Here is a 26,133-nt window from a genome sequence, read left to right as displayed (position 1 = left end):
ATAGTTTGTAAAATGAATGAGATCAAGGCACCACATCCCCATCAGTGGGGCTTAAACCCTTCTGGGACATGTTGCCAAATGCCTGGCCACCTGGGGTGGCAGCTGGGGGGTCTTTGGCCAGCTTCCTTGTCCTGGCTGACAGGCCGCTCAGGAAGGGTCAGCCCAAGCCTGCGATCTGGCTGTGAGACCAGCCCTGAAGTATCAGAGCTGTGCCTAGAATTCTGCAGATTCTGAAGCGCCTCAGCTCTTGCCCGTCCTCTCCAGGGGCCTGAGTACCTTGGAGGTAGGAATGGGGGTGAGGGGGAGGGGCGGAGGAAGGGGCGGGGGAGGGGGATGGACCATGTCTTGCCAAGACCCCCCACCCTCAGAGCAGTAAGAAGCTGTCAGAGACAGTGGCAGCTATGTGAGCCCCAAGAGGATGCCCAGATTCAGGAGCAGCCTGTAAATGGAGTCCCTGCCAGGGAGTGGACAGATTAGAGAATGGGAGACACAGCTCTAGACGGATCTCAGCTCTAGGGCATGATGATGATGGCAGCGGTGCAGACCCATGGTGCGTGCTGCTTTGAGACACTCACCCATCGCTCCTTTAGCCCCGGGCTCACCCACGGCACCAGGTAAACCTTTCAAGCCGGGCTCGCCTGCAAAGGAAGTGGACTAGGTGATGGAGAAGCTTGACCATGATAGAGCACGCCACCCTGCCAGACACCCCGAAGCCTGTCACCTCTCCGACCAGAGGAACCTGGCATGCCAACTGGAGGCTGGGGACGCAGTGTCTGCTGTCATTCTAAAGTCAGGCCTCCCACCCCTGGCGGCAGGCATGGACTGGCCCAGAGGCCACGCCTGGTCTGGAGAGGCCTGTGTATGAGTCTCATTTCCTTGGCAACAAAAAGCTACCTCTTGTGGCCAAAGCACTAGTACTACTTCCTTTTAATCGTGCAAATTGGCAGGAGGTAAGTGGAGAAAGGGATATGAGTAGTGTAAAATGTCTGCCACTTTGGGAAGAACTTAGTTTTCCAACTAAATTCTTCAAAAGAATCAGAGACAATCACAAACTATCTTTTCTGTTCCAAACATAGATTGCTGATGCTGGCTTATACTCCACTCTAGATTGCAAGTCCTCTGAAGGTTTTTAGACAGAGATTCTCTCTGATGCTTCTGTATTTTTCCCCCCACTTAAATGGAGTTATAAAAAGTCTTCAGAGTGACAGTAGATTCCTGTGTGGGACTGACCTGTGAGGCCTCGGGGTCCTTTCTCACCCTGGTCACCTGAAATAAGCATGGGGTGGGGGGCAGGGGTAGAGAAAACAAACATCAGTCAGGAGTAAGGAAAAGAATCTCACTCAGCAAGAGGGACCCTGGCTGCAGAACAGTTCCCACAGTATCTGGAAGCTGCTGTCTGCTGAATGTTGGTGAGAACTCAGCATTAACAAAGACCCAGAAAGTAAGCTAGGTAGATTTCTCCTGGGTCAGGGCCCACCCACAAACTGACCTAGGCCTTTCTGTCTCACCAGTGGGTGCTGGGGGCAACAGGGGGGTCCAGACTAGTGGGGAGAGGCCTCAGGGCTGTGTCCTCGCTACTCTGAGGACCACCGACTACAGTACTGTGACGCTGGTGCTGTTTCTCCTCTGTGCCTCAGCAGCGCTATCTGAGAGGCTGGACTAGAGTCTTGGATCCCTCCCAGCCCTAGGGTCTGGTCATCAAGACCCAGGGACAGGGTTCACATCTGGGTTCCCAGGCTGTGGTGATGTTCGAGCAGCAGCAGGAGCAACACACCTTTGGGTCCCGGTGGTCCCATAGGTCCTTTGTCACCTGAAAAGGAAATGGTCACCTCAGTGTGAAAAGCCTTGGAACGAACAAGAAGGGGCAGAATCTGTGTCAGAAGTCAGGCTCCCCCACTGTCCTGACTGCCCCTTCCCCTCACACACCTGTCGGCCTGCGCAGGCTGTTGGTGAGCCCACCAGACCCTCCCTGTGCCCCCAGACCTCCTTCTTGAGTGAACTGCATCTCTAAGGTAATGCCCCTCCCCCCAGCCCCTCCCCCCAGCTTACCTTTGATACCAGGGAGTCCCACTTCACCTCGGAGTCCTTGGGGACCTATAGAGCCTGCACACAGAGGAAACCGCATGGGTGGATGAGTGTCGCCAGCTTTGGAAGGGATGGACATGCACACGGGTACATGCATACATCCACACACACATACCTACTAGGCACCCACATGCACAGACAAACACACTCCCTGGGGTAAAAGTCAAGGGCTGCTGTTCATGGTCTCCTCCCATGTCCCCACTACCTCATCCTGGACTAGGTTTCTGGTGCCTGCGATTCCCAGGCCCAGGCATGAGAACCCCTCGTGGGGACCCTGGCAGAGACGCTGGACTGCAGGATAGTGTGGGCTGCAGCTCAAGATGCCCGGCACGCGCTCTGGCCCACAGGGATGAGGGGAGGCAGGCACTTCGCTCAGATCAAAGCAGGATGGGAGCTGCCTGCTGGAAGCACTGGAGGGTCTGGTGCCCCAATTTGAGTAAGAACAGTCTCATGGGACCCATTGTACTTGACCTTAACCACAGGTGGCACACAGGCAGAGGGGAGCTTTGTGTCTCCAGGAGGCTTTCTTTAGAATTGCTTCTTTGGCTTTAAAAATGTTTGTTTCTCCATTTAACCTCCCTCTCTTTGCCCCAGAAATAGCATCTATTTTTGAGAAGAAGGCCACTGACCTGGGGGACCCTGCAGGCCAGGAGAACCACTGGAACCTGAGGAGGACAACAGGACAGTAATGATCAGATGGGTTGGTTACAGGCCGGGACACTGACCCCATGCAGAGTGGCACGTGGAGGGGATGGGGCGTACACCCCAGGTGAGGGCTGCATGTGTGCACCAGGACCCCAGAGTCGGCGGGGTGTGAAGTCCTTCTTAGGGAGGAAGCTGTGGCTGCCAGGATCAAAAGACCCCCTGCTCCTTCCTGGTTGAACATTTGGGCTCAGGCAGGGGCAGGGAGGAGAGGGGACCAGTTGGACATCGCACTGTGAGAAGGCCCTATCCCTTGGCGTGTCCAGACAGATTGCTCTCGAATGTTTGCCTCTGGGCCCCGACTGGCAAGGAAATTGTCTGACTTCTTATTTCCAGATCCATCCACCCACTTACGGGCCACATAACAGGGTCATTGAACAGAGATGGAGGCATAACCCCCAAATTCACCATAATACATTCGCCAAAATTCGCCAAATATAAATAAATTCGCCAAAAATACAGCTCCAATCCTGACACCCAGGGACTCTTTTCTGGGGAGGGGACGCTCTCTGGGCCTGTCAACCCTGGAGCTGTGGATTAGGGCTGTCGGGGATCCCAGTGCCTGGACCTCTGAGATCCCTCCTGGACATGGCAAACTTGGGCACTGTGTGGGCACTTGACTTACCTTTGGGACCGACCGAGCCTGGGACACCAGGTGGGCCCTGAACACCTGGTTTACCGGCATCCCCTGGGGAGAAATAAGCACTGTGAGAGAATCCCCCCACTTTGGTTGCCCACTCAGCCCATGTGTTATCATTTGCAGGTGGAAAACACTTCCCACCCTGCTGGTGGTCTCAGATCCGTTGGGCCTGAACCCACATCCCAGCCCATGCCCCCTTCTTAGACCACAGGATCCAGCACAGACCCTGGCTCAAAGCAGGTGCTCAGCTAACGCAAGTGAAAGAGAGAGGGAGGGAGAACCATGTGAGGAGGAAGTGTGGATGCAGCCAGTCTGCCCAGTGAAGGAATCGCCTCTTACCTCTGTCTCCTTTCTCTCCAAACCCAGGGGGCCCTGGTTCACCGCGAGGTCCCATGGGGCCTTCTCGCCCTCTCTGGCCCATGGGTCCCTCCATGCCAGGCTCACCTAAAGACAGAAATGCCCACCTCAGCTAGTCACCAGATAGGCAGCATCTTGCTGGCAGGACACCTGCCTGGAGTCTCCACACCCACCTCCCTACTTCTTTTCCTCTGCAGCCCAAACTCAGTGCAGAAGCCAGAGTTTGAAAATGCAAGTTGATCGTGTCCTATTTCTGCCCCAACCTGCAAACAGCTTCTCAGCTCACTGAGAATAAAAGCCATATCCTTGCAAGGTCTCCAAGGCCCCTCCCTCTTGACTCTTGGCCTCCTTTGATGGCTCCCGACACCCTCCTCCTCCTACTCCTCCCCAGGCTCCCAGACCCTTGCCCCAGGCCTGTATCTGCTCCCTCTGCCTGGAAGGTTCCCCCAGATTATCTTAGGCCTGGTTCTCTCTCCCACTTCACATCTTTGCTTAAATGGCACCTTCTCAGTGAGGCCTTCCCTGCCAGCCTTATTTTCAATTACCCTTCAGCCCTTCCAGACCCGCTGGGCTCTATGTTCCTATTTTACCAGTCACTCCCTCCCTCTGTATACTTCATTTATCTATCATGTCTATTGTTTATCTGCACCCAGAAGTAGGCAGGGGTTCTCTGTTTTGTTCACCACCCTCTCCCCAACACCTAAAACAGGGTCTGGCACAGAGCAGGTACCTAACAAAAACATTTACTGAATGAATGAATGAATGAATGAGGGAATAAGTGAACAGAGAAATCGTTCTTACCCATGTTGCCTTTCTGTCCCTTTGGTCCCTCTGGACCTTGGTGGCCCAAGGGCCCAGGGATACCTGTGGACACACAAGAATAGCTCAGCCTTTCTTTCCTCCCAGACACCAGGAGCCAGGACCCAGTGGTCTGCAACCCTAGCAGCACCATCACAGGCTACACACCTGGAGTTCCAGGGAACCCTCGGTCTCCTGTGGGAACAAAGAAAGAAAAGTCAAGCAGAGGACCCAGGCTGATCACCTAAAGAAGCCTCCAGTGGAATTCAGGTAGGATGGCCAAACTACAACATGGGACGCTCAGTTAACTCTGAACTGCAGATAAACCCTGAATAAATTTTTAGTATTTGGGACATACTTATAGTGAAGAATGATTTATTGTTTATCTGTGATTCAGATTTGACTGCATGATGGTGTGAAATGAAAATATCTCCTATATTAATGAACAAGAAATTTCACAGCCATCAGCGATTTCTGGCCTCCAAATGTGAATAAGGAAGCCCAAAACTGCGATCCAGCAGATGCTGCCACCCCTACGGTGATTGCTGAGGAGCTGGGGGGATGCAAGAAACAAGGTGAACAAGGAAACAGGATTGGCCCCAGATAGCTGAAGTGCATATGAAAGAAATGAATTCGGTGAGCCTAGAAGCTTCCATCCTTCCATACATAGAATGCTCACTTCCTTAACTGAATACCTGATCTTTGATGTTCAAACTGCCTGCTCCCTTTGTTGCAAACTTGTATATAGCCTGACACCCACCACCCCTCGGAGCAGTTCTCTCAGAGATCCTGACATGCTGTTTTCCGGGCTCAGGGTCCTAAACATTCCCACCAAACAAAATAACTCTCTACTTTCAGGTTGTGACTATATTTTTTAGTCGACAATGGTCAGGATGGGTTCATAGCCTGCAAGCTGGAGCCTTGGGGAATGGAGTGCAGAGGTCGTGACCCAGAGTGTGCATGTGGAGGGCAGGGAATCCTGAACTTGGGAGGCCATCAAGTAGAGGAACCCCAATTCCTGCACTGGGATCTCTTGAGAAGGGAGGTGAAGCTGAGAAGAGAGGGGGTGACCCTGCCATCTCCAATAGTGATTCTCAGAATGGTCTGTGTACCCCTGGCCTTGGAACCACCTGGGCTGATCCAGACCACAGGCCTCCTCAGGGTCCTTGCTGTGGGAACCCCTGAGATCGGGCCAGTGACAGGACTGCCCCAGAGGTGCAGCTCTATTCTATCAGGAAGCCCCCACTTCCCCCACTCCTGGCCCCTTCCCCAAAAGCCTGAGGGTCTGCAGGCTGCTCTGCAATTCACGATCCTACCACAAGTCGGGGATGGCCAGGGAGGGTGGGAAGTGTGTTTTCTGGCACTTGCTGATTGCTTTAAACAGTCAACCCTCACTAATATTTAAGGTAAAAATTTTGTTCTATTTACCTTTAGGGCCTTGAACTCCCATGTCACCTAAAATAAGAGAGACATGAAAACTGTGAGATGTGGTGAGAAGTCAAGGGCCATTCTCTCCTAAACGTCAGTGGACTCCATGTAAATGACATTTCATAGTGAGCTGGCGTGTGGCGTGGCTTCCTCTCCATCACCATTGGTGTCTCTTGGGCTCATCATTTGCCTCTCTTAGAGCACACTTTAGCTCCCTTCCCATTCTAAGATATTCTGATGGTAAAGCCAGTTCTCAGCCCTCCCAACAGATTCTGTAAGATCTTTCCACTGCTCATCCTTCAATTTGGGGAAAAAAAAAAGTTTTCCAAACCCACCCCACTCCCCACCCCCAGAAGACTTGGGTCCAGGAAAAGGGCTCCATCCACTGCGATACCTTTAGGCCCAGGGCTTCCTCGGAGATTTCCTACAAGAGACAGCAAAGCCGGAGTTAGCTGCACATCTTCTGTGTCACACACACACAAGCACAACACACACACACACCTGAAGGGGATCAGTGGTATGGTGGGACGAACCAGGCTAGGTCTAGCTACCTGATTCTAAAGTATGCAGGTTGGACAATGCTCCTCAGCTCTCAGTTTTTCTAACCATAAATTAGGATACCAATATGGGTCCTCCCTCCATCCCAGGGCTGTCAAGAGAGCTGAGTGAGGGGCGCTGGGGATTGCCCTAAACAGACACCACTCCATATACAGAAGCCAGGACTGGGAGCTGCTGACCTTTCCCCCTGTGATGTGCTCACCGTTTTCCTGTTCTGTCATCAGCCTGGCCCTCACGAATTGCCAGATGTCCTCCTGATTGTAGCCATCAAGCCCAGATTTTCCTAGACCTTCCCCCAGCCTGGGCGCAACCCCCTGGACAGCATCCTGGCTGCTCCTCTCCATCTTCTCGTTGTAAGACAAGCGGCCCCTCATTTTCTCCAGCTCGTCCACACGTGCCTTCAGCTTCCTCACCTCCTCGGCTGGAACAGACACACAGAGACAGCATCAGCACAGGAGCCTGCCAGCCAGTGCCTTCCTAGTGCTCCAGGGGAGGCTGAAGTGGGGGCTCTGGAGGCCATGGTGGCTTCTTCACGCTGCGGGGACATTTTACTGGAATAATTTTGGGGAGATAGTCTGCTGTGGCTACCAGCAGGATGAGCTACTCAAAACTGGAACTGAGCCTTGAAGAAGCCTGGCCATGGTGACAGAGCTAGCCCTCAAGTCTCCCAAGGGAGCTGGTGTGAGAGTCAACGGAATGTGGAAAGTAGAAAGGCTATGAAAGGTCTGGCCTGATTATTAAGGGCAGCCAGGGGCTTGGAGCAGGATGCCACTGGCATGGGGCCCCTGTTCCCTGAGAACCAGGAGCTGCCTTAGAGTCCCAGCTCCGCAATGGAGCAGCCACAGGACCTTGACCAGGGGCCTCCTGGAGCCCCAGCCTCCGCATCTGCAGGAACAAGGGGTCTGCACCCATGATCTCGGGCCCCTTGGCACCTGACATGTGGGATACTTGGTGGTTCCTGCCCTTCTGAACAGGCAGCAGGGCCCTGCCACACGTACCCAGAGCGATGAGGCCGAAGAGCAGCCCCAGGAGCAGTAGCCAGGTGAGCAGCAGGCCCAGCAGCCACTTCCACCAGCTGCACCAGGAGCCGCAGGGGCACCAGGCAGGCGCCGCCCCCCACGAGCCCTTGCCCCCTCCACCAGCGGCCCCACTGCCAAGGGCACCGCCGCTGCCGCCACCACCTCCACCACCATGGCGGTGGTCGTAGCCGTGGATGTCTGTGGAAGAGAGGGCAAGGGTAAGGTGACTTCCAGCGGCTCGTGCCCCCTTCCCTCCAAATTCTCTGACTCGTGGTGATTTCCTGCAGGCCTGAGTGAGTGTGAGTGGGCTTGCAGGCAGGTCCCTGTGGCTCCTGGAATAAACAAGGAGCCGTGCTGGCTGATCATGAGCAGAGGTCTGACAATCCTGGGCTTGAGCTGTGAGATCCTGAGAAGGTCCCTTAAACTCTCTGACTCCTCTTTTTAGAAAATGGAGTTCAAAGTTGACCTTTCTTCATGAAATGGATGTTAAATGAGATAAGGCATGCAGCGTAATTAGCAGAGGATGTAGAAGAGAGCATCAGGGTTAAAATTCTTGATTATGAACATGGATCTGCCACAACCTCCTGCATATTATTAAGCCCAAATCTGAATAATCCCCATCTCCACATCTCAGTTCACAAGGCTCTTTGTAATCCTCACAGTGCCTAGAACTATACTCAGCACCTAAAGGGTGGCCAGGAGGCTTTTTATTTCTTTTTAGTGAAAGTGTATTTTGTTTTTAATATCTAAAGTTGGCTGATGCTCCTTGATTTCCTTCTCTCACAAGATGATGGGAGCAAGTGAGGAAGGTATAAGGGACGGGAGATGTGTGTGATCTTAGGGTCACCTTGAAGCCGTGTGGGCAGGGGGAGGAGAGTGGTCTGTAAGACCCAACAGTAGCCCTGCTGTGTTGCTCTTGCCATGTTGACAGATCCTGGACAGATAGTTGGCACCCAGACAGTAGGCACCCAGACAGTGGGCGTCCCACGGTACAGTGTGACCTGTGAGCTTGTCTCCTGAGCTGAGCTCCTTCTGCAGCCCTGCTTTGGCCCCCAGCCAACCCCTCCACCGCCCTCCACCCCACTCCCTTTGAAGGCTTTTGGGGAAACTCTAGAGCTGGGGTGTTCATGTGTGCTCTGGCTCCAGGCTAGGGGGCTGTTATCTGGTCCAATCACCATCGCCAGCTCCTCCACTCCTGTTGCTGTGGGACCCGTCGCTCTTACTCACCTGCAGAGGCGCCCTTGCCCTTTGCGGACACAGTCTTCACATCTCCTGAAAGACAACACCGAGATCACTGTTTTGACTGAGCCCTTAAACTGCAGGAGCCCACAGGACGGTCCAGCCTGTGCGTGGACCTGCTGTGGGGCTTGAAGTAGGTGTGCCCCAGGGACCTCGTGGAACAGCCATGTGCAGGAACATCATTAACTCAGTCCTCACCGATATCATGCTGCAATAATTATGTTGATGAAGACTTGGCTTGGCGAACAATTCACAGTGGACAAAAGTACACTGTAATAAACTTTTGTGACCTGAAAGCCCAAGACATTTTTTGGAGGACATACTACGGGTGGCCATGGCATTCAAACAATAAATGTGCTTGTGAGAAAAGACTCTTGATTTCTTGGTTAAAAGGCTTTGCACACAGGTTCCTAACCTGGGCTGTAAAGAAAAGAAAGGCAAAGACGGGCCTGGAGAAGGGCTGAGCGTGAGTCTCAGATGCTATACGACCACTGAGTTTGTGGGAGTGTGTGAGATTTTCTGGAAAAATTGTTTACAGCTTTCACCAGGTTCTGAAAAGGGTCCTTTGGCTCCACAACCCCACCTCCATCCCTAAAATGTAAGGAACTGCTAATTTAGAAGACCAAGCTTCAGATAATCAAAGGGTAAACACTTAAGTATCTCGGAAAAAAAAAAAGTAGAAGAAGACTTAGTGTTAGACCTTGAGAGGATTGTAACTCATTTCATTTGCATTTTTTAAAAAAATGTTCTGTGGCTTAACTTTTCTCTTTCTTTGCTGAGCTCCCTGAAATCCATGATTTGGAGAGATTCACAGGAACCACCGTGTGAAGAAATATGGTAATCCGGGACAGAATCCAGGTATTTGGGAAGAAAAAAAAGCTAGCAAGTGGTTTGCAAAGCTTTTTTTCTGAGTTCTGAAAATCATGGGAGGACTAGTAAAGGTGAGGGAAAAAAATGCCACTGTGGACTTTAGATGTGCCAGGGAAAGTCTTTGCTTACATTATAAGCACACACAAATCAATAGGGGAGTTTGGGGAAATGCAGCCTCTGACACAGCAGGTCTGGGTTAGAGCCCAGGACTCCGCATTTCTAACATGCTCCTGGGTCTTATGATGCTACTGGACAGGACCACACACTGAGGTCTGAGGTCTCAGGAAACAGATCAATGACAGACGGAATGGCCAAAGCGGACAGCGATCAGATTTGCTCTTACCGTTAGCTTCTGACACTAAGTAGGTGTCGGTGTACGCAGCTTGTTTTTCCTTTTTTAGGGTGTCCTCTGAAAAAGAAGCTGTGCACACAACCTGTGATGATCCCGGATCTTCTCTCCCCGCTCCCCCACCCACATCCTTTCCCGCTTGCAGAGGTGGAGGTTAGCCTGGTAGGAAGAGGGCCCTGCTTTCCTGGGGTTAACCACCCCCAGTCTGGGCCTGGGGTTAGGTAACTTCTTATTGTCCAAAGACCCTTTTGAGAGCTCTCTGCTGGAATTTTCCTAGCTTGTCTGCATTCAAGGCAGACCCTGGGACACTACTCAACAGACAGTTTTCATTTGAATGGAATGACTGTGGTTTCATCAGTCAAACGTCTCAAATCACCTTGCTAGGACATTTGCCTACACTGTCTTTCTTCCAAAATCTGTCTCATGGGCTCCCACGTACTTGCAGTGACGCTGGCTGGGGAGGCTGTAAAGACCTTCCCACTGTCCTTGGTCATGATCAGCAGCTCCATCTCCTTCTTGGAGGGTGTGTTGTCCTTCTCCAGGATCAGGAATTTACAGTCCTTGTGTAAGAGGTCATCGTTCTGGACATTTGTGGTGCTGGCTGGAGAGGAAAGAAGTGGGTGATAAGGATGGAAAAGGTAGAGGGAAAGGAAAAGAAGTAACCAGGAGAAGAAGAAAAGGAGGGTAGAGGAAAGGAAAGGGGTAAGTGGGTGTGTCTGAGGGGCTCCTGCTCTCACTGATGCTGACAGCCACTACTAAGAAGCATCTTGGGGACCAGAGACATCGTCATGTTTCTGCATGGCTGGGCCTGGCCATCAGGAGGTTGGGTCAACACCAGAAGCACTGGGGGCTGGCCTGAGGGGCTGCCTCCCACCTGGACTCTATAGGATCTTCAGTAAATGGGTCAAAGTTAATATGCCAGGCAGGCCCTTTTTTAATTAACTGGGTAGGTTCATTTCTAACAGAAAGTCTCAAGTGTTTGCATGCTGGGGGAGCTTTTCCCGACCACCGCATCCAGCATGCACACATCTCTGTCTCTACCACCTCACTACGTCTGTCCTTCAACTACGTGTCATTTTCTGTAATTATCTTGTATACTTCGTCCATTTGTCTGTTATCAGCTTCCTCCACTGGAACTGTCAGCCTGGTGACAATGGGAATCTAGGCTCTTTGTCTGTGTCTGTATAGTGCGTGCCTGTTCAGTCGTTAAGTTGTGTCAGACTCTTTGCAACCACATGGACTATATAGCCTACCAGGCTCCTCTGCCGATGAAATTTTCTAGGCAAGAATACTGGAGCGGGTTGCCATTTCCTTCTTCAGGGGATCTTCCTGACCCAGGGATAGAACCCTCATCCCCTGTGTTGGCAGTTGGGTTCTTTACCACTGAGCCCCCTGGGAAGCCCCTGTGTCTAAGCCGGGCACTCAGAACACTGTCTCACACAAAGCAGGTACTCAGTAAAAACAGGTTTTGGATGGATAACTTGTTGAATGGAGGGAAATACACCAGGATCAGAGCAGCGGAGAAAACAGGCTATCATGTGTCATGTGCCCGAGTTGATAAAGATGCCACAGAAAGTAGGGAGGGTGTGGCAGCTTCTGGGGGGCACCCTGGTCCTTGTGATGGGGTTTCCAACAGGGGTGGGTGCTGGGCTGTGTGGACCTGACCTTGGGCAGGTGTGGAGGGTGAAGCTTCATGGCCCCCTTGGACAGGAAGGCCAAGGTAAGGTGAGAGGCACACCCAGCTGCTCACTCCTGGAAATAACCAGGAGGCCCTTGGGTAAGTCCCCTTTGTAGACCTCAGACCACCCATGGGTTATGTCCCCTCCTGCCACACGTAACTAAGGAACAGACCTTCCTGTGTGCTGGCCTGCCTCTGGCAGCTGGCAACAGCACTTACCTGCAGAAGTGGACACCCCAGTGCTCACAACAGTGGGACTCTGGGGCATGTTTTTCTTCACACCATATGCTGCAAGACAAGAACCACTGAATGAGTGGGGCACAGGAGGCAGCTCCACGCTGTGTAGAAGCAGCTGACCTGCCCTGGCAGACAGGCAGCCTCTCCAGGGGAGAGGAAGATAATAGTGAACAATAATAGTGAACAGAATAATACTGAATCATGAAATCCACTCTCTCTAGCCATGGGGACAACAAAACTTAGATGAAACTTTGTATGATATAATCCTCATCCTTGGAGGATTGTTCCAAAGGCCACCTCCTCCATGAAGTTGTCCTACACCGCCCGCCCCGCCCCTGCCCCGCCCCACCCCGCCCATCTACTTCCCTTCTGAACTCCTATAGTACCAACACCTGCTTGGCACGGCTTGATTCATGCTCTCTTACAGGATCCCCCAGATGTTTCATATGCATGAGACGTTCACTCTTTGCGACCCCCTGGACTGTAACCTGCCAGGCTCCTCTGTCCATGAGACTTTTCAGGCAAGAATACTGGAGTGGATAGCCATTCCTTTCTTCAGGGGATCTTCCTGACCCAGGGATTGAACCCGGGCCTCCCACACTGCAGGCAAATTCTTTACCGTCTGAGCCACCAGAGAAGCCCTCCAACTAAACAGTAAGCAAGTCGAGGGTAAAGCCTGAGGCTCGTGCCTCTTCTGTCCTGCCTCCCCCAGGTTTGCAGAGGGGTACACTATAAAGTCAGCCAAATGATTGATATGCAGTGACAGTGGGCAGTTAAGGACAGTGGTGAGACATGGAGACATAGAGGACACACCCCCAGCAAGGCTCTCACTCGTGTCTGAGCCAGCACTTGACTGAGATTGGCATCTCTGGTCAGTGTAGGGAGGGTTGTTTCTTTGGTGGGAAAGGTCAGTTGACTTTTAGGGACATTTTGGTCCCTCTAATTCCATTGCTGAAAAGGGCTATTGTGAGCTATAGCTGCAAAGAGGTGTTGCTTCCCAGCTCCTAGGCTCCAAACCCCAGTTACACACCTGTGGAAGTGGTGGCCATGCCATGGGACAGGGTGGATGAGCTGGGGGCCAGATTGTTCTGCATGCCGAACACTGAGAGGAATTGAAGACAGGTGAGAGCAGGTACATAGACGAGGCCCTCTAAGTAAGGCAGCCAGTCCCAGGAACCCCCTAAAACACTTTCATGAAGAATGCACTTGCATATGACAGAGATTCTGAACCTTCTCAGTTCCCACACTCTTACTGACATGGTAATTTTTTAAACACTGCTTCTTCCCCCCACTGCCCCACCCAGAAAATTCCTAAGCTCCATTTATTGAGCAACTTAGGTCCACACAACTTTATAGTAGTAATTTGCAGAGGGTCTAACAGATGTTGCTGTATGCTTCAAAAATTTCAAATATCCCAGGGGTTCCCTTCTCTGCAGGACCTTAGGGTGCCTTGGTATACAGCACGGGAACTGCAGATCCAGACACAATGGCTGAGGCACTAACAGGGCAGGACCCTATTTTTCCTTCTGACTCAAGCACGTAGAAGTCCCCTCACTCCCAGTAGTATTTCAAAGGTTGGTTGGTTGTCTGTTTTTAACAATGTAGAAGCTCATTCCTCCCTAGTTAACAGCTTCTTGAATTCCATCCTATCTGGAGTTTGGGGCACAAAATTCAACATCAGCCCACCCTCCTCAGTCAGGACTTTGCAGAGTAAACTAGCAAAGGCAAGAGGGAAAAAGCTTGAATCTGGTATCTGCTGGGTTTGTGGGACACTAGTTAATTGGAGGTGTTGAAATCAGAAGTTAAGAAGGCCAAGGAAAATAAAAACGGCCTACATCACTATGTGATATTAGTCATGACAACACAGAAAGAAGGCAGATTCCTTTAACAAAAGAAATGGGCTGATAACTTATTTACATATGGGCTATGATGATATACGTGGAAATAGAGTGAATAAATCCTTTAAAAAGATTATATATCTGTCTTGGAAGCAAAGCAGTAACATTGTTTGAGCCCCCAAGGAACTACAACATTTAAGATGCGGTTAAGTTCTTTCTAAATTAACAATGCTTTCCAACCTAAAAATGTCCCCAGCTCTGCCTCACTTGGTCCCTTTCCTTCCATCTCTCCTCCTCTCCTACTAGATAAAGGGACAGGCACAGAATAAGCACATAAGTGCAGCCTCTGGCCCCCTTTCCCTTGGGGGCTGAGCTGCGTCTGTGATGGAGGGCAGGCTCTGTGCCTTCTAATGCATCTCCTTGGTTACTGCTTCTGTGCTGCCGTGTGTGTGTGGAGGAAGTCCTCATGCTCTTGGTCAGGATGAACATCTTCCCTACAAACCATTCCATTTCCCTCACTAGGCAAGAACAACCATTATTTTTTCAAGCCGGCAAGCACTGACCTGAGGAGCTGGTGCTGATTCCGGGCTGCAGAGTTGGGGAGCAGGAGGCCATGTTATTTGGAACTCCAAAGACTGCGGGGGAGGGAAGAAGGTTGGTGAGAGTACATCCACACAGAACAGGGGCAGAGAAGCACTGGAGGAAAGGCCAGCATTGCACTGTGTTACATTACTGTTTTTAGGAAAACCTTGGGCTCCTGCTTTGCAGCATGGAACCAATCATTAGTCCATGGTGTGCCTTGGGTCATAATAGCCAATGCGCAGTCGCAGGTTGGTGGGGCTTTGAATGACCAGCCAAGCCCTTCTTGTTCGTGACTGCTTCACAGAGACAGCACTTAAAACCCAGAGAAGTTAAATGATCTCTCAAGTTCACACAGTTAATCTTTATATTTGTTTATATATATATATACATATATATATATATTCCACCAGAGGAATCAGCATAGGAATTGAATTGAAGTTCCAGTGGAAAAATCTTGGGATGCTTGGCCACAGGAAGCCCTTCTAGGAAGCCATGGGGATGGCAAATGCAGGTGGGGCCATTCAGCTTCAGCGTGAGGTATGGTGGGGTCGGGACAGGGAGGCGCTGTGCGCTGCGAGCCACATACCTGATCCTGCAGAATAGGCATTGGTGTTGAGCAGGGATGAGCTCTGCGTTGTGATGTTGTTGTGATAGGTGCCCATGGAGGACCCCGCTGGCAAGGTGGAGGACCACACATGGGAGGGAAGGTTGGCATCCAGGATGGTTGTATCATAGGTGCCAGACACTGAAACACACACACACCCCAGTGAGACAAACCCATTCTCTGTGCTGGGGGAACCCAGTGGGCTTGGTTTGCCAGGACTTTCCCAGTTTTAGCCCTGAAGGTCCCTAGTCCTGGCAGCTCCCTCAGTCTAACGGAACTGTAGCAGTTGGTCATCCCACTTCTGTCTGAAATCTTGTTGCTGGTGAAAACCTGATCTCTTGGGTCAGAAATTCTTGCTGGCTCTTGGTGAAATTTGAAGTAGGTAAATTTTGCTCTAGGGTCCACCCATTTCTCCTTCTAAGCCCCCCACCACCTCCCAGTGCACTGTCCCCGCTAATGGTCTCTCTCTCTGCTGCTGACTCCCCTACACAGATGCCGTGGAACTATGGCTCCTTTACAGTAGAATTCCAGACAGCAGCGCAGGAAGGGAAGTCCTCAGTTCTGAGGCCACTCTGTACCAGTGGCAGCCTTCTCCTGTTGAACGCTCCTTAAACATTTCTTTGTGCCAACCAGACCCAAGGGGCATGCTGTCACCCTGAGTGGCATTGGGTGCATCTCAAATCTGAAACCAATTCTGCCTATTTGTTACCTGAGAGGCAGTTAACCACACAGGTCACAAACTACTCCGAGGTTTTGGTTTTATATTGAAAAACAAAAGATCACTATCTCAAGATGGTTTTTTTTTTTTTTTTTTTTTAGTGAGAGGAAAGCTTCACCTCATATATAGCAGAACTCGCTTCTCACCTCACCTCCCCCCAGGGACCAGCTGATTCATCTCTCTGCCTCCCACAGAACCCACCTTGCACTTGGCAGGCACATGATGTATGAGTGCTGAACTATACTCATCCTGCTTGTCTTCCCCTCAGTCTACCCTGCTCATTGCCTTTCCTCAGTGCCTGGTGCTTGGAATAGAGGCAGTATATAATAAATGTTTATCGGACAAGTGAGTGAATGACAGAAAACATTACAACTTTCCCCAATATTCTTCCTTTGGGGAACCTGGCCAACACATTCCCAGGACATGTCAAGAATTTCCTGGGAGAATCTCTAGGCTCTAGAGCCAGACAATGGCCTGCACGTGGGAAGGCTGACCAGATGGAGGTGAGAAGGGTGCAGTCCACCTTTTCATGCTGCAGGAAGAGCAACACTCAGGGTTTTGTGAAGTCTGCTGCATCCTGAAAAGCCTGCCTGGGCACACCTGTCACCTTATTCCCTTCCTTCCACAGCAGCCTGGGGCTGAGGGGCTTACCTGACTGGGAGCTCGCTGTCACCACCTTGGTCTCCACGGTGCCTTTCTTGGGGATGGGGAGTGTGTTAGAGGAATTCCGGGTGGGGCTCACGCTTGCAGAGCGGCTCCCTTTGAGCAAACGCTTGACGTCATCCAATTCTGTCCCTGAAAGGAATCCCCCAGTTTTTCATTAGGCTTGGGATTCCTTCCCAAGTCCAGCTGCAGTGGTGAACATTCACGGCACCCTGAACACTGGGGAGGATGAAGCATCCACTTCACCTGCTGGAACATTTCTGGTTAGCCTTGTCATTTCTGCATCTTGTCAATTTATAGCACTGATTAACCTGGCACTTTGTAATGTTAATGGCCTCATAAATCTAGTGGCTCTAAGGAGGTCAAAGTTTTTCATAAATATTTCCTAATTAGACATCACAGGGAAGATTCTGTGGCTGGAAGACCCTGTCATCCTGGATCGGGGGGAGCATTCACACCTGGGATAGCTAGAGAACAAGACCCCTTGAAACAAATGGTTCAGCGGTGGTCTCATCCCAGGCAGAGGCTGCCTCGGGTGTAGGGTCTCTGACCTTGTATGCTCTGAAGTGTCAAAAGGAATGTGTAGCCCATAACTCTTAAATATTATGCTGCTTTCCTGTGAGTTAATTTCCAGGCCCTCCAGCTGATAGGATTTGCAATGAGGTGATTCAGTGGAGTAAAACATGCTGTGCCTCGCAAGGCGGCAAACAGAAGAGGAGGGTGGCATCGTGCAAGGGCAACGTGTGAGAGGAGACGTTTGCTGATGACATGCGCCGGAGGACCGCCCAGGCACCCCCGCCCCTGAGAGCTCCAGACTTTGTGCTCAACAACCCCCTCCCCAAGCCTGGAAAGACTCAGGTGAGACCGTGTCAGGCCTAGAGTTGGACCCTACGGCCCAGGCCCTGAGCTCTTGGGACAAGTCCCAATCTTTGAATCCTGAGCCACCCGAGCCAGCTCTTTCTCTTCCTGGTCTTTGTTCTTGGCTCCCACCCACTTGGGCTCATTTCAAAATGGCAGACAACAGGAGAGCAACATGGTCAACAAACAGAGACTAGGGAATCCCTGACGTCCGAGATAACCAAGTTCGAACTCTCACACTTCTGCCTTCTCTGGTCTTAACCACCCCTTTGAGGCCCCCCCTGCTCCTTTTCCTTCAGGTGTACTGAAACTTCCTCCCATGTCTCTGCCCACTCATCTCGCTGAGACCCTCCTTTAGTCTCCCTTCAAGTGACCGACTAACCTGGGAAGACTCCTCTGGCCCCCGCTCCCTCTGTCCCTGAGCTGTCATGGCTGGTGGTTTATTGTCTGTGAACTACAGAACAGCAGGGACCAGGACTTACTCAGCTCCTCACCCCTGCACTCAGCCCTGGGTCCCTGTCGCAACCTTAGACGTGTCATTTATGACATGAGTGACTGCGCACACACAGCAGTAGCCCTGGACTCTTGGATCCCTCCCAGGACGTGAGCACTTACAGCGGGTAGATGGGGACGCACTCTGCAGTCGAACTCGGATCTCGCTCTCTGTACAGGGAAGAGATGGAACAGTTGTGAAAGAAGGAGCTGGGCTCACAGTGCCCCACACTGAGCTCTGAGCTGCAGATTCATCTTTGGGCTGCTCTGTGATCCAGGGACAGAAAACCTAGGTGTGCCCAGGATGAGTGCTGCTTAGAAAGAGGAGTCCTCTCCTTATCCCGGATCACAACTGCCCCCCACCCCCTACCAGCCACTGAGAGCAGAAACCACAGGCTGAGCCTGGAGGTGCCATCACAATCAGCAATAACCAACTCCTTTCCTAGAGCCCTGGAGAAGGAAGTGGCAACCCACTCCAGTATTCCTGCCTGGAGAATCCCATGGACAGAGGAACCTGGCGGGCTGCAGTCCATGGGGTCGCAGAGAGTTGGACCTGGGTGAGCGACTCACAAGAACTTCCTAGGGCCCACTCCCCTTTACCAGAACCAAGCTGCTCTCCTGTCTCCAGGGTTTCTCAGCCAATAGCAAGAGAATTCTAGTATATTCTTAGCCATCTTGGCCTCTTTAGGGCAGCAAGTGGGTGATTTAACATTCTAAGTTTCAGGAGGAGCATCAGCATCAATCAACTATCAAATTGTGGGTGGTTTGTATGTGCCTAACTTTCCAGGACCCTGGGAGGCTTAGACTGACCCTTACGAATGCCCAGGGCCTAGGAATTCTGCCTTCAGCACTGCCCTGACACACTCCTTGCCACCCTCACCCTCACCCTCACTGAGTAAATCAAGGGCAGCTTTCTCCAGGACCACATTCCCTGCTAGGGCCTTATCCACAAGCAGTTGTGGACAGTGCAAAACTCTCACAGAGAACTTCGTCCCCTGGAACAATGAAAAAGAGGGGCTTGTGCTCCTTTTTGTTTGTTTGTTTTTTGCTGTGTAAATGCAATTACAGCACAACTTGTTAAAGTCACCCAGGAGACTGGAGGTGAAATGAGATGTGATGCTAGCACCTTCAGACAATCCACAGCAGAGCGAACCACTCCACATGTTTGCTAGTCTGCTGTCAAAAGTCCACCCTTCCCAAAGGAGACTCCCAGGTGCTACAGGCTCCTTGAGGTCAGAAACCATGGCTTATTCATTCTTTACTCCTCACTTTTCCTGGCTCATATCTGGACACACGTTAGATGCTCAGAAAATACTAATTGAATGAACTGAACTGAACCCAGTGACAGAGATTACCTCGTGTTTGGCTCCGTCCTCTGGTAGAAGAAGATGCTGAGAAACAAAGAAAAGTAATATTAGGCATTAGAGGTGGCATGCTAAACATCTGTGACATGGAGGCAGACCTATTTGGGTGGGGGAGGTGGTTTTCATAGTGCATTTATATCCAGATAGAAACCTTTATGGATGGTGGATGTTTAATAAATGATGCCCACTTGGCCAAAGGGAAGAGAAAATTATGTAAGCCCCAGTGTGTTTAGGGTGCTAAGTTAGCAAATGAATGTTAAATTGGCTCACACTTAGAATGTTAACTAAGGTAATCATGATCCATTTGGACTGGTTGATCACATTGATCAAATTTATCAAGAGACTGCCAGGTCTTTCCTTTAGTTTTCTGTTAGAGACTGTCTTGGTTTTTGCCCTGTAAGCAAGTAAATAACTGAAATTATAATCACTCATATCATCAGTTCTTATGTACCGTGGGAACCCAAGAATACGGACTCAAGATTTAAGGTCCCACCTCGGGTTTCATTCGGTTAAAATGTGCCCCTTTGAGGCTGCTGTGGTAGAGGTGCTGGGGTGTTTGATATTTGTGTATTCTCACCCCTGCTCCCCTTTGTAGGAAGGTCTCTGTGGGTCCTGTGGAAGGGAAAATCTATGGTTGTTGCCTGGCCTTAGGGCTTATCTGCCCAAGCCTGAGCCTTGTGTGAGAAGCTTGCCATTTCATGAGCAAAGACTTTTGACAGCAAACTGATGCATCTGACCATCCATCCCCTTAAGATGCTTCAGGATAAAGAGCCAAGAAAAAGAGGTCAGCAGAGGTCAGACTCTTCTAGAAGAACCCACTTAACTCATGATGTTCCCTCTCCATCCCTGCCAGGCTTGACCGACCATTTCTTTAGAAAATAAGGATAGGACATACCAAATTCCTTCCGAGGGTACTCGGGGGAAGAGTTGCCGCTGGAGCTCCCTGGAGAAAGGACAAACACTTAGTACAAATGGCCACTTAAGCCCAAATAGCTTCTGAGAGAGTGGGTCCTTTCTGCACCTCTGCAGCCTGGGTGTTCAGCCCAGGATTTAAACACATTATGCCCAAGGGACTTGCTTGTGGCACTTCCTCCTGGTCACTGATCTACTTGGGTGGGACAAGGAGTGAACAAGGACAGCTGTTTGAAGTTGTTCAAATTTGAACAACTGTTTCATTTCCTTTTTGTTTTCGCTTCCTCAACTCTTGCCCTATGCACTGCTGATGCCAAAGACCCATCTCTGATCAAACGAACACGCTGTCAGCACCAGCAGTTCTCTGACCTCGTGCGGCTTGTTCCGGAGGTGGGCCTCGTTAAGTGAAGAGACCAGTGCTGGCAGAGCAGCAGGGTGAACTTGTGGTGATCCTCTCCACCTGGCCTGGACTTAGGGTTCTCCCTACCTTTGGCAGCCCTGGGTTAAAATCATTTACTGGGATATCCAGAAGCAGGATATCCTGTTTTTCCATCACTAGTACCCAATTCATTCACTATTAGACCCATTTGCACCTGGTTTGTCTGTTATCCACTAAAACTGTATATTTATGTAGATTGCCAGGAATTCCAGTAACTTTAGGAGAAGAGCCCAGATGTCTTCCTCTCACCTCCTCCTTCTTGATCATGAGCTTGCCCCTTCTCTCTCTGACTTAAATGGCATTGCCATTGACTCCTCCTTTCTGTGATCTGGCTCTTCTTTCTCCATTTTCCCCCAAACTTTATCTTTCTGTGTTCCCTTCTGCATTTGAACTCTCCTCCCTGACAAACTTCTCCAGTTTTCCAACTTCTACTAACAACCCTTTGTGGATAACCCAAAACTGGGTGTCTTGCCTTGACTTCTTACCTGAGCTCAAGTCCTATGTGTCCTATTCCCTGAGAAGTATCCCCACCAGAAAGTCATACCAGAGGCTCTACTTTAGGACAAGATAACTGAATTCATTCAAAGGATGAGAGAAGTTACTGAGGGGGGGAGAGTAGTTCTTTCTTAAAGTCTGTGGGGCCTGTACCTTCATATGTTCCATGGCGGGTGACATGAGTCTTCCTCTCGAAAGTCGAGCCTGGTGAGTTGGGCAGAGTGGAGGCAGGTGAATGGGCCCTTCTATAACTGGAGGTGGAGGCACTGCCTCGCATGCTCCCACCTACAAGTGGGGAAAGACAGAAACCCTCAGAGCACTTCACAGGGTGACATACAGTTATACTAGGTACACGCAGTCAGTCCTAATGAAGGAGGGCCCTGTGGAGGGGCCAGAGGCTTTCAGGAGAGCGTGACCGAAAGGGTGCTCAGAAATGGAGGTGGAATTATTGCTGCTGCCCTTTCCCAGAACCCTGAAAGGCAGGGAGGTCCTTTCTGTCTGTAGCCAAAGTGCCTGGAAGTGGAGAAGCAGGCTGTTTCCTAAGGACCTGGCCTGTAATTGCAGACCACTGCTGGGTGCCCTGGAATACAACCCCACATGCAAATATTTCTCCACAGGTAAGGACATGTGCAGCTCTTGGGCAGCTCAGCTGTTTGCATATCTTGGGTCTTCTCTTCAGTGTCATTCCAAGATTTAAAAAATGACTTCGGACTCACAGACCTAGAGAATGAACTTCTGGTTTGCAGGTGGGGGCGGGGCATGGGGAGGGAATGGGGAATGGGAGTAAGGGATTGTTAGGAAGTTTGGGATGGGCTTCCCTTGTGGCTCAGTTGGTAAAGAATCCGCCTGCAATATGGGAGACCTGAGTTCGATCCCTGGGTTGGGAAGATCCCCTGGAGAAGGGAAAGGCTACCCACTCCAGTATTCTGGCCTAGAGAATCCCATGGACTATACAGATCGCAAAGAATTGGATGCGACTGAGCAACTTTCACTTCACTTCACTTTGGGATGGACATGTACACACTGTGGTATCTTAAATGGATAACCAACAAGGTCCTACTATATAGCACAGGGAATTCTGTTCAATGTTATCTGGCAGCCTGGGTGCGAGGGGAGTTTGGGGGAGAATGGATACATTTATATGTATGGCTGAGTCCCTTTGCCATCCACCTGAAACTATCACAACACTGTTAATTGGCTATGCTCCAATATAAAATATAAAGTTTAAAACTATAGCTTTAGAGGCAATGTGCATGTATGTGTGTTTTCCCTGCTTTGTTTGTTGTGTTTCAGTTGAAAGTTACCAGGAAATATTATTTCTTTGGCATCTACTGGGTCTGTGTTGGATATCTGCCCAGTGGAAACTCACATAGTCTGGGGTTGTATGTCACCAGATTTCCTTAGCATAGTAACCTAATCGTTAAGTTTCTTTTGTTGTTTTGTTGTTGTTAATTCAACTGTAAACCCTCAGACATGCATACTCTTATCTAAAAGAAATGAGTTAAAGAGAGTAAGTAGTTCAGCAGGAAAGGAGTCACCTCTCTAGGAAAGCTTCTTAATCATGTTATTTTTATTGGGGACATAATGACAACTGATCCCATTTGAAATAGGCCTCACAGCTCTTTGGGGCATTTGGAATGGATGACAAACAGTGGTAGTGATCCCTCTCCCTGCCCATCTGCCCTTCCCCGACCCCTCCCACCAGCAGGCACTTACTTGAGTTTATGTAGCCGCTGCTGCCATGCGTCAGGCTCTGTTTCTCCAGCCGGCTCCCTCCACCCAGAGATCCTGTTTTAGCATAGCCATTGCTGGTCCCCCCTTCTGCAGAAACGAGGAGCAGGTGACAATTTACAAGTGGACTCAGCAGCCCCTCTCACCTGCCTTCCCTGGCTTCTCACTCACGACCCTGTTGGTTTGGGGCCTCTTTCCCACCGCACCACACGGATCTCATTTTGTTTGTTTTTGATACAAAGGTCAAGAGCAAATATTCTACCCAATTTAAAAAGAAAGTTCCCAGGGTGGTTGCTGGTTAGGATAATTTAAATATTAGAAAAGTCAGCAAGTAATGAAAACTCCTGGAGGCCAGAGCCCAGGTTGGACTTTTGTGAATGCCTGGCCAGTGCCCTGGACCTGGCAGCCGCTGGAAGTGTCAGAGGGCTGAGCGACAGCTCTATGAGGACGGTGTTTCACCTGGCAGCTCATCATGCTCCAACCTATGTGTGGATGCGGGGGCTTCCCACCCTGTCCTGAACCAGGATTCCCAGGAGGTGCAGGGCTAGCTTGGGGGCTTGGATCTCCATTATAGAATCCACTAACCCCAGCAACCTCCTGAGAGAAGAGTAGATTCAAACAGAGGCCTGACTACGGTTCCCTCCTCCCAACCCAGGCCCAGGCTGGAGAAGATGTCTGATATTTTAGCGTCCAATCAAATCTATAGAGACAGAAAGCATATTTGTGCTTTTTAGAGGCCAGAGAGAGGGGAAGGAGGATGGAAATGTTCTAAAATTAGATTGTTGCAAAGGGGCCACATGACTCTATGGATGGACTAATGACCATTGAATTACACACTTCAAACTGGTGGATTCTGTGGGATATAAGTTAAAGTCAACACAGCTGTTAAAAAAAAAAAAAAGATTTCTGATATTCTGGATTTGCTGGACTGATGAGTGAGAGCTCATGAAAAAGATTATATGTGGAGCCCTTCACACAAGCCTTAATGAGAAGAAAGTTCTCAAAATAAGTCACTTACTTGGTGGTAAGGATGTAAGTCTTGTAGTTACTGTTTCTGTGATGACTAGAAAAAGACAAAGAAAAGATGAGATCTTACGTAATGCATTGAAATTCCTCTACTTTGGCAAGGTCTCACATCTTTCATAAGCTCAGCACTCTAATGAGGTTCAAGGTAGATTTTTATACACTTGGGCTTCAAGGGATTTGATCTGACCCACTGTAAAAGCAAATAGGTGCAATAACAATGGGACTTAATGTACCCGGAAAATAGGTTTATATTTCTTTGGGACCAAAAGTAGTTAGTTACCCACTGATTTGAAAAACGAGTTACCGTGCATTAATGTCTCTCATCTAACAATTAGATCTCGCCCAGGCCTGGATTCACCTTTGAAGCAGGATCAGAACCTTAAGTCACTTTTCTCTGCACTGTCCCTTCTGAATAGTCACCCAGTCCAGCTGAGGCCAGTACATCTTCCTGGCTGATTCCACTGTGATGTGGATAATGACCTTGAACTTCTTTATGAATTTGGGGGTATCTCAAGGATGCATAATTCATTCTAAAATCTTCAGGGCCATGCCTGAGTGTGAGGAGATGTACGAAGGAAGGGGGTTGATAAGTCACATTTGGTGCTTGGTGAAATCATGGACAGGTGAATATCCAAGACAGACTTGAGAATCAGTCCCTTTGCCTCCTAAAATGGAAAGGGAAGTTGCTCAGTCGTGCCTGACTCTTTGCGACCCCATGGACAGTAGCCTGCACCAAGCTCTTCCGTCCATGGGATCTTCTAGGCAAGAATACTAGAGTGGGTTGCTGTTTCCTCCTCCAGGGAATCTTCCCGACCCAGGGACTGAACCCAGGTCTCCCGCATTGTAGACAGACACTTTACCGTCTGAGCCACCAGGGAATGGAGAAGGTGCCAAGTGGTGGTGAGTAATGGAGGTCATAAAAGTTTTTTGTGTTTTTTAAAAACACCAGTTAGAATAAAGAACTCTTGCCTTCCTGAATCACTCTCTCCTCTACAGCAGCATGGGGGGTGGATAGATTCTGAAACCATAACCAGGCCAATTTTGTGCTCTGACCGTGACCATCACCAACCACTACCTCCCTCTGGGTTGGACATCAAGGTGCCCCTATTTAGCTGAGCCCCCTGTTTTCTGAAATCACACTTCTCATGCATATGTGTGTGCACAAGCCCGAGCATATGCATATATGTGGTATGTATGCAGGTATAGCTCATGAAAACAGAAAAGGATGAAGAAGATGGTGGGGTATCACCTTGTGTGCTGGCAACTGCTCCCTCCCACACCCATCACCCTTTCTTTCTACACCCCGCGTGTTCCTATTAGTTTGGTTGTCTTAGCAGCAACATGGGGTTATTAAAGGAGCAGAAGCAGCATAACATGCATAAAAGGAAATGGTTGTAGAGACAAAAATGGCAGCTAGATTTGAATAATAGTCCTTGAGCTTTCACTAAACCTCTTGTTGTGCGGACTTTTGGGATTCTATGACACATAAAAATAAATTATTTCTTAACTTAGAGTTCCAAGTCTGTGGATGCAGAGTTTTTTTTTTTTTTTTTTAGAGATATATGAAAGTCACAGGATAGATGAAAGAGTTAGAGCTGCTAAGGGGACAGTTTAAATGTCTCTGAATTTATCATTTGGGCAGTTTCACAAAAGAAATGTGCCTGTTTTCAGTTTTCAGAGTAGATTGCAACTGTGTCACCAGTGTGATTCCAACTTTGTCCCTGCAGTAATGGGGATATTATTCTTTTGTATTTCCATCACCCTGTATCCCTAAATAAGAACACGATTGAATAAACTCTAGCAAATTCATTCAACAGGATATTATGAAATCATTAAAAATGCTGGTTATAAAAACTATAACATTGAAATGGCACTTCTGGTCTTTTGAAGAAAAAACGGAACACATTTCGATTACAGGTGTATTAAAAAATCAACAAAAGCCTTCTTAAAGGAAAAAATAAAGCCTATTTAGGAATACATTAAAAATTATACAGTGAAAAAAGAGCAAAAAACTAAGAAAAAACTAAAAAAAACACATAAGAAATAGAAAAAAAGATACAGTAGTTGTGGTAGAATTAGGAACTAATTATTTACTTTTTCCAAACTTTTTATTACTTTTATAATGACATTTATCACGCTCTTACTTCTTTCAGTGACTTCAGTGCCATCTCTTTTGTTCTTCTTGGTTACATCCATATCATCGCCACCTACAGAAAAAGCCAGAAACCAGGAATAGCCATGTCCATTTCCACCCCTTTTCGTATATAGTATAGGTCCCTACTATTCAAGCTGAGAACTAAAACTGGATTCCCAGAATTCAAACCATAATTCTTTCATGTGCATATATTGTAATAAGAGTCATTCCCATTTCTTGTATTAGTTAGGAAGTAATTTAATAGTTCCACCTTGGATCCTACTCTTTTGTACTATCTTTTTTTTTTTCAGGGTCCA

At 49.4% G+C, this 26,133-nt stretch overlaps 1 protein-coding gene across 1 annotated transcript in view; it reads right to left on the bottom strand.

Moving 5' to 3' along the window:
- Positions 1 to 26,133, bottom strand: part of COL17A1 (collagen type XVII alpha 1 chain) — a 47,359-nt gene that overhangs the window by 16,600 nt on the left and 4,626 nt on the right. Inside the window, exons 2-29 of the mRNA XM_043475503.1 lie at positions 25,827 to 25,889; positions 23,675 to 23,719; positions 22,642 to 22,746; positions 21,079 to 21,210; positions 19,975 to 20,022; positions 19,071 to 19,106; positions 17,839 to 17,886; positions 16,354 to 16,497; positions 14,967 to 15,125; positions 14,362 to 14,433; positions 12,991 to 13,062; positions 11,943 to 12,011; positions 10,485 to 10,646; positions 10,040 to 10,117; positions 8,815 to 8,859; positions 7,567 to 7,785; positions 6,771 to 6,989; positions 6,405 to 6,434; positions 6,011 to 6,037; positions 4,751 to 4,777; positions 4,586 to 4,648; positions 3,767 to 3,871; positions 3,413 to 3,475; positions 2,715 to 2,750; positions 2,050 to 2,103; positions 1,775 to 1,810; positions 1,231 to 1,266; positions 576 to 638 (exon numbers count right to left, since the gene is read on the bottom strand). Of these exons, the coding sequence (XP_043331438.1) occupies positions 576 to 638; positions 1,231 to 1,266; positions 1,775 to 1,810; positions 2,050 to 2,103; positions 2,715 to 2,750; positions 3,413 to 3,475; positions 3,767 to 3,871; positions 4,586 to 4,648; positions 4,751 to 4,777; positions 6,011 to 6,037; positions 6,405 to 6,434; positions 6,771 to 6,989; positions 7,567 to 7,785; positions 8,815 to 8,859; positions 10,040 to 10,117; positions 10,485 to 10,646; positions 11,943 to 12,011; positions 12,991 to 13,062; positions 14,362 to 14,433; positions 14,967 to 15,125; positions 16,354 to 16,497; positions 17,839 to 17,886; positions 19,071 to 19,106; positions 19,975 to 20,022; positions 21,079 to 21,210; positions 22,642 to 22,746; positions 23,675 to 23,719; positions 25,827 to 25,878 (2,245 nt within the window). The 5' untranslated portion in view covers positions 25,879 to 25,889. The remainder of the gene's footprint in view (positions 1 to 575; positions 639 to 1,230; positions 1,267 to 1,774; positions 1,811 to 2,049; positions 2,104 to 2,714; positions 2,751 to 3,412; positions 3,476 to 3,766; positions 3,872 to 4,585; positions 4,649 to 4,750; positions 4,778 to 6,010; positions 6,038 to 6,404; positions 6,435 to 6,770; positions 6,990 to 7,566; positions 7,786 to 8,814; positions 8,860 to 10,039; positions 10,118 to 10,484; positions 10,647 to 11,942; positions 12,012 to 12,990; positions 13,063 to 14,361; positions 14,434 to 14,966; positions 15,126 to 16,353; positions 16,498 to 17,838; positions 17,887 to 19,070; positions 19,107 to 19,974; positions 20,023 to 21,078; positions 21,211 to 22,641; positions 22,747 to 23,674; positions 23,720 to 25,826; positions 25,890 to 26,133) is intronic.

Source organism: Cervus canadensis, chromosome 8 (genome assembly GCF_019320065.1).
Source record: "Cervus canadensis isolate Bull #8, Minnesota chromosome 8, ASM1932006v1, whole genome shotgun sequence".
In the NCBI taxonomy this organism is placed as follows: Eukaryota; Metazoa; Chordata; class Mammalia; order Artiodactyla; family Cervidae; genus Cervus; species Cervus canadensis.
Note: the sequence above shows the minus strand (reverse complement) of the source record. Positions and strands in the feature narration are given on the sequence as shown.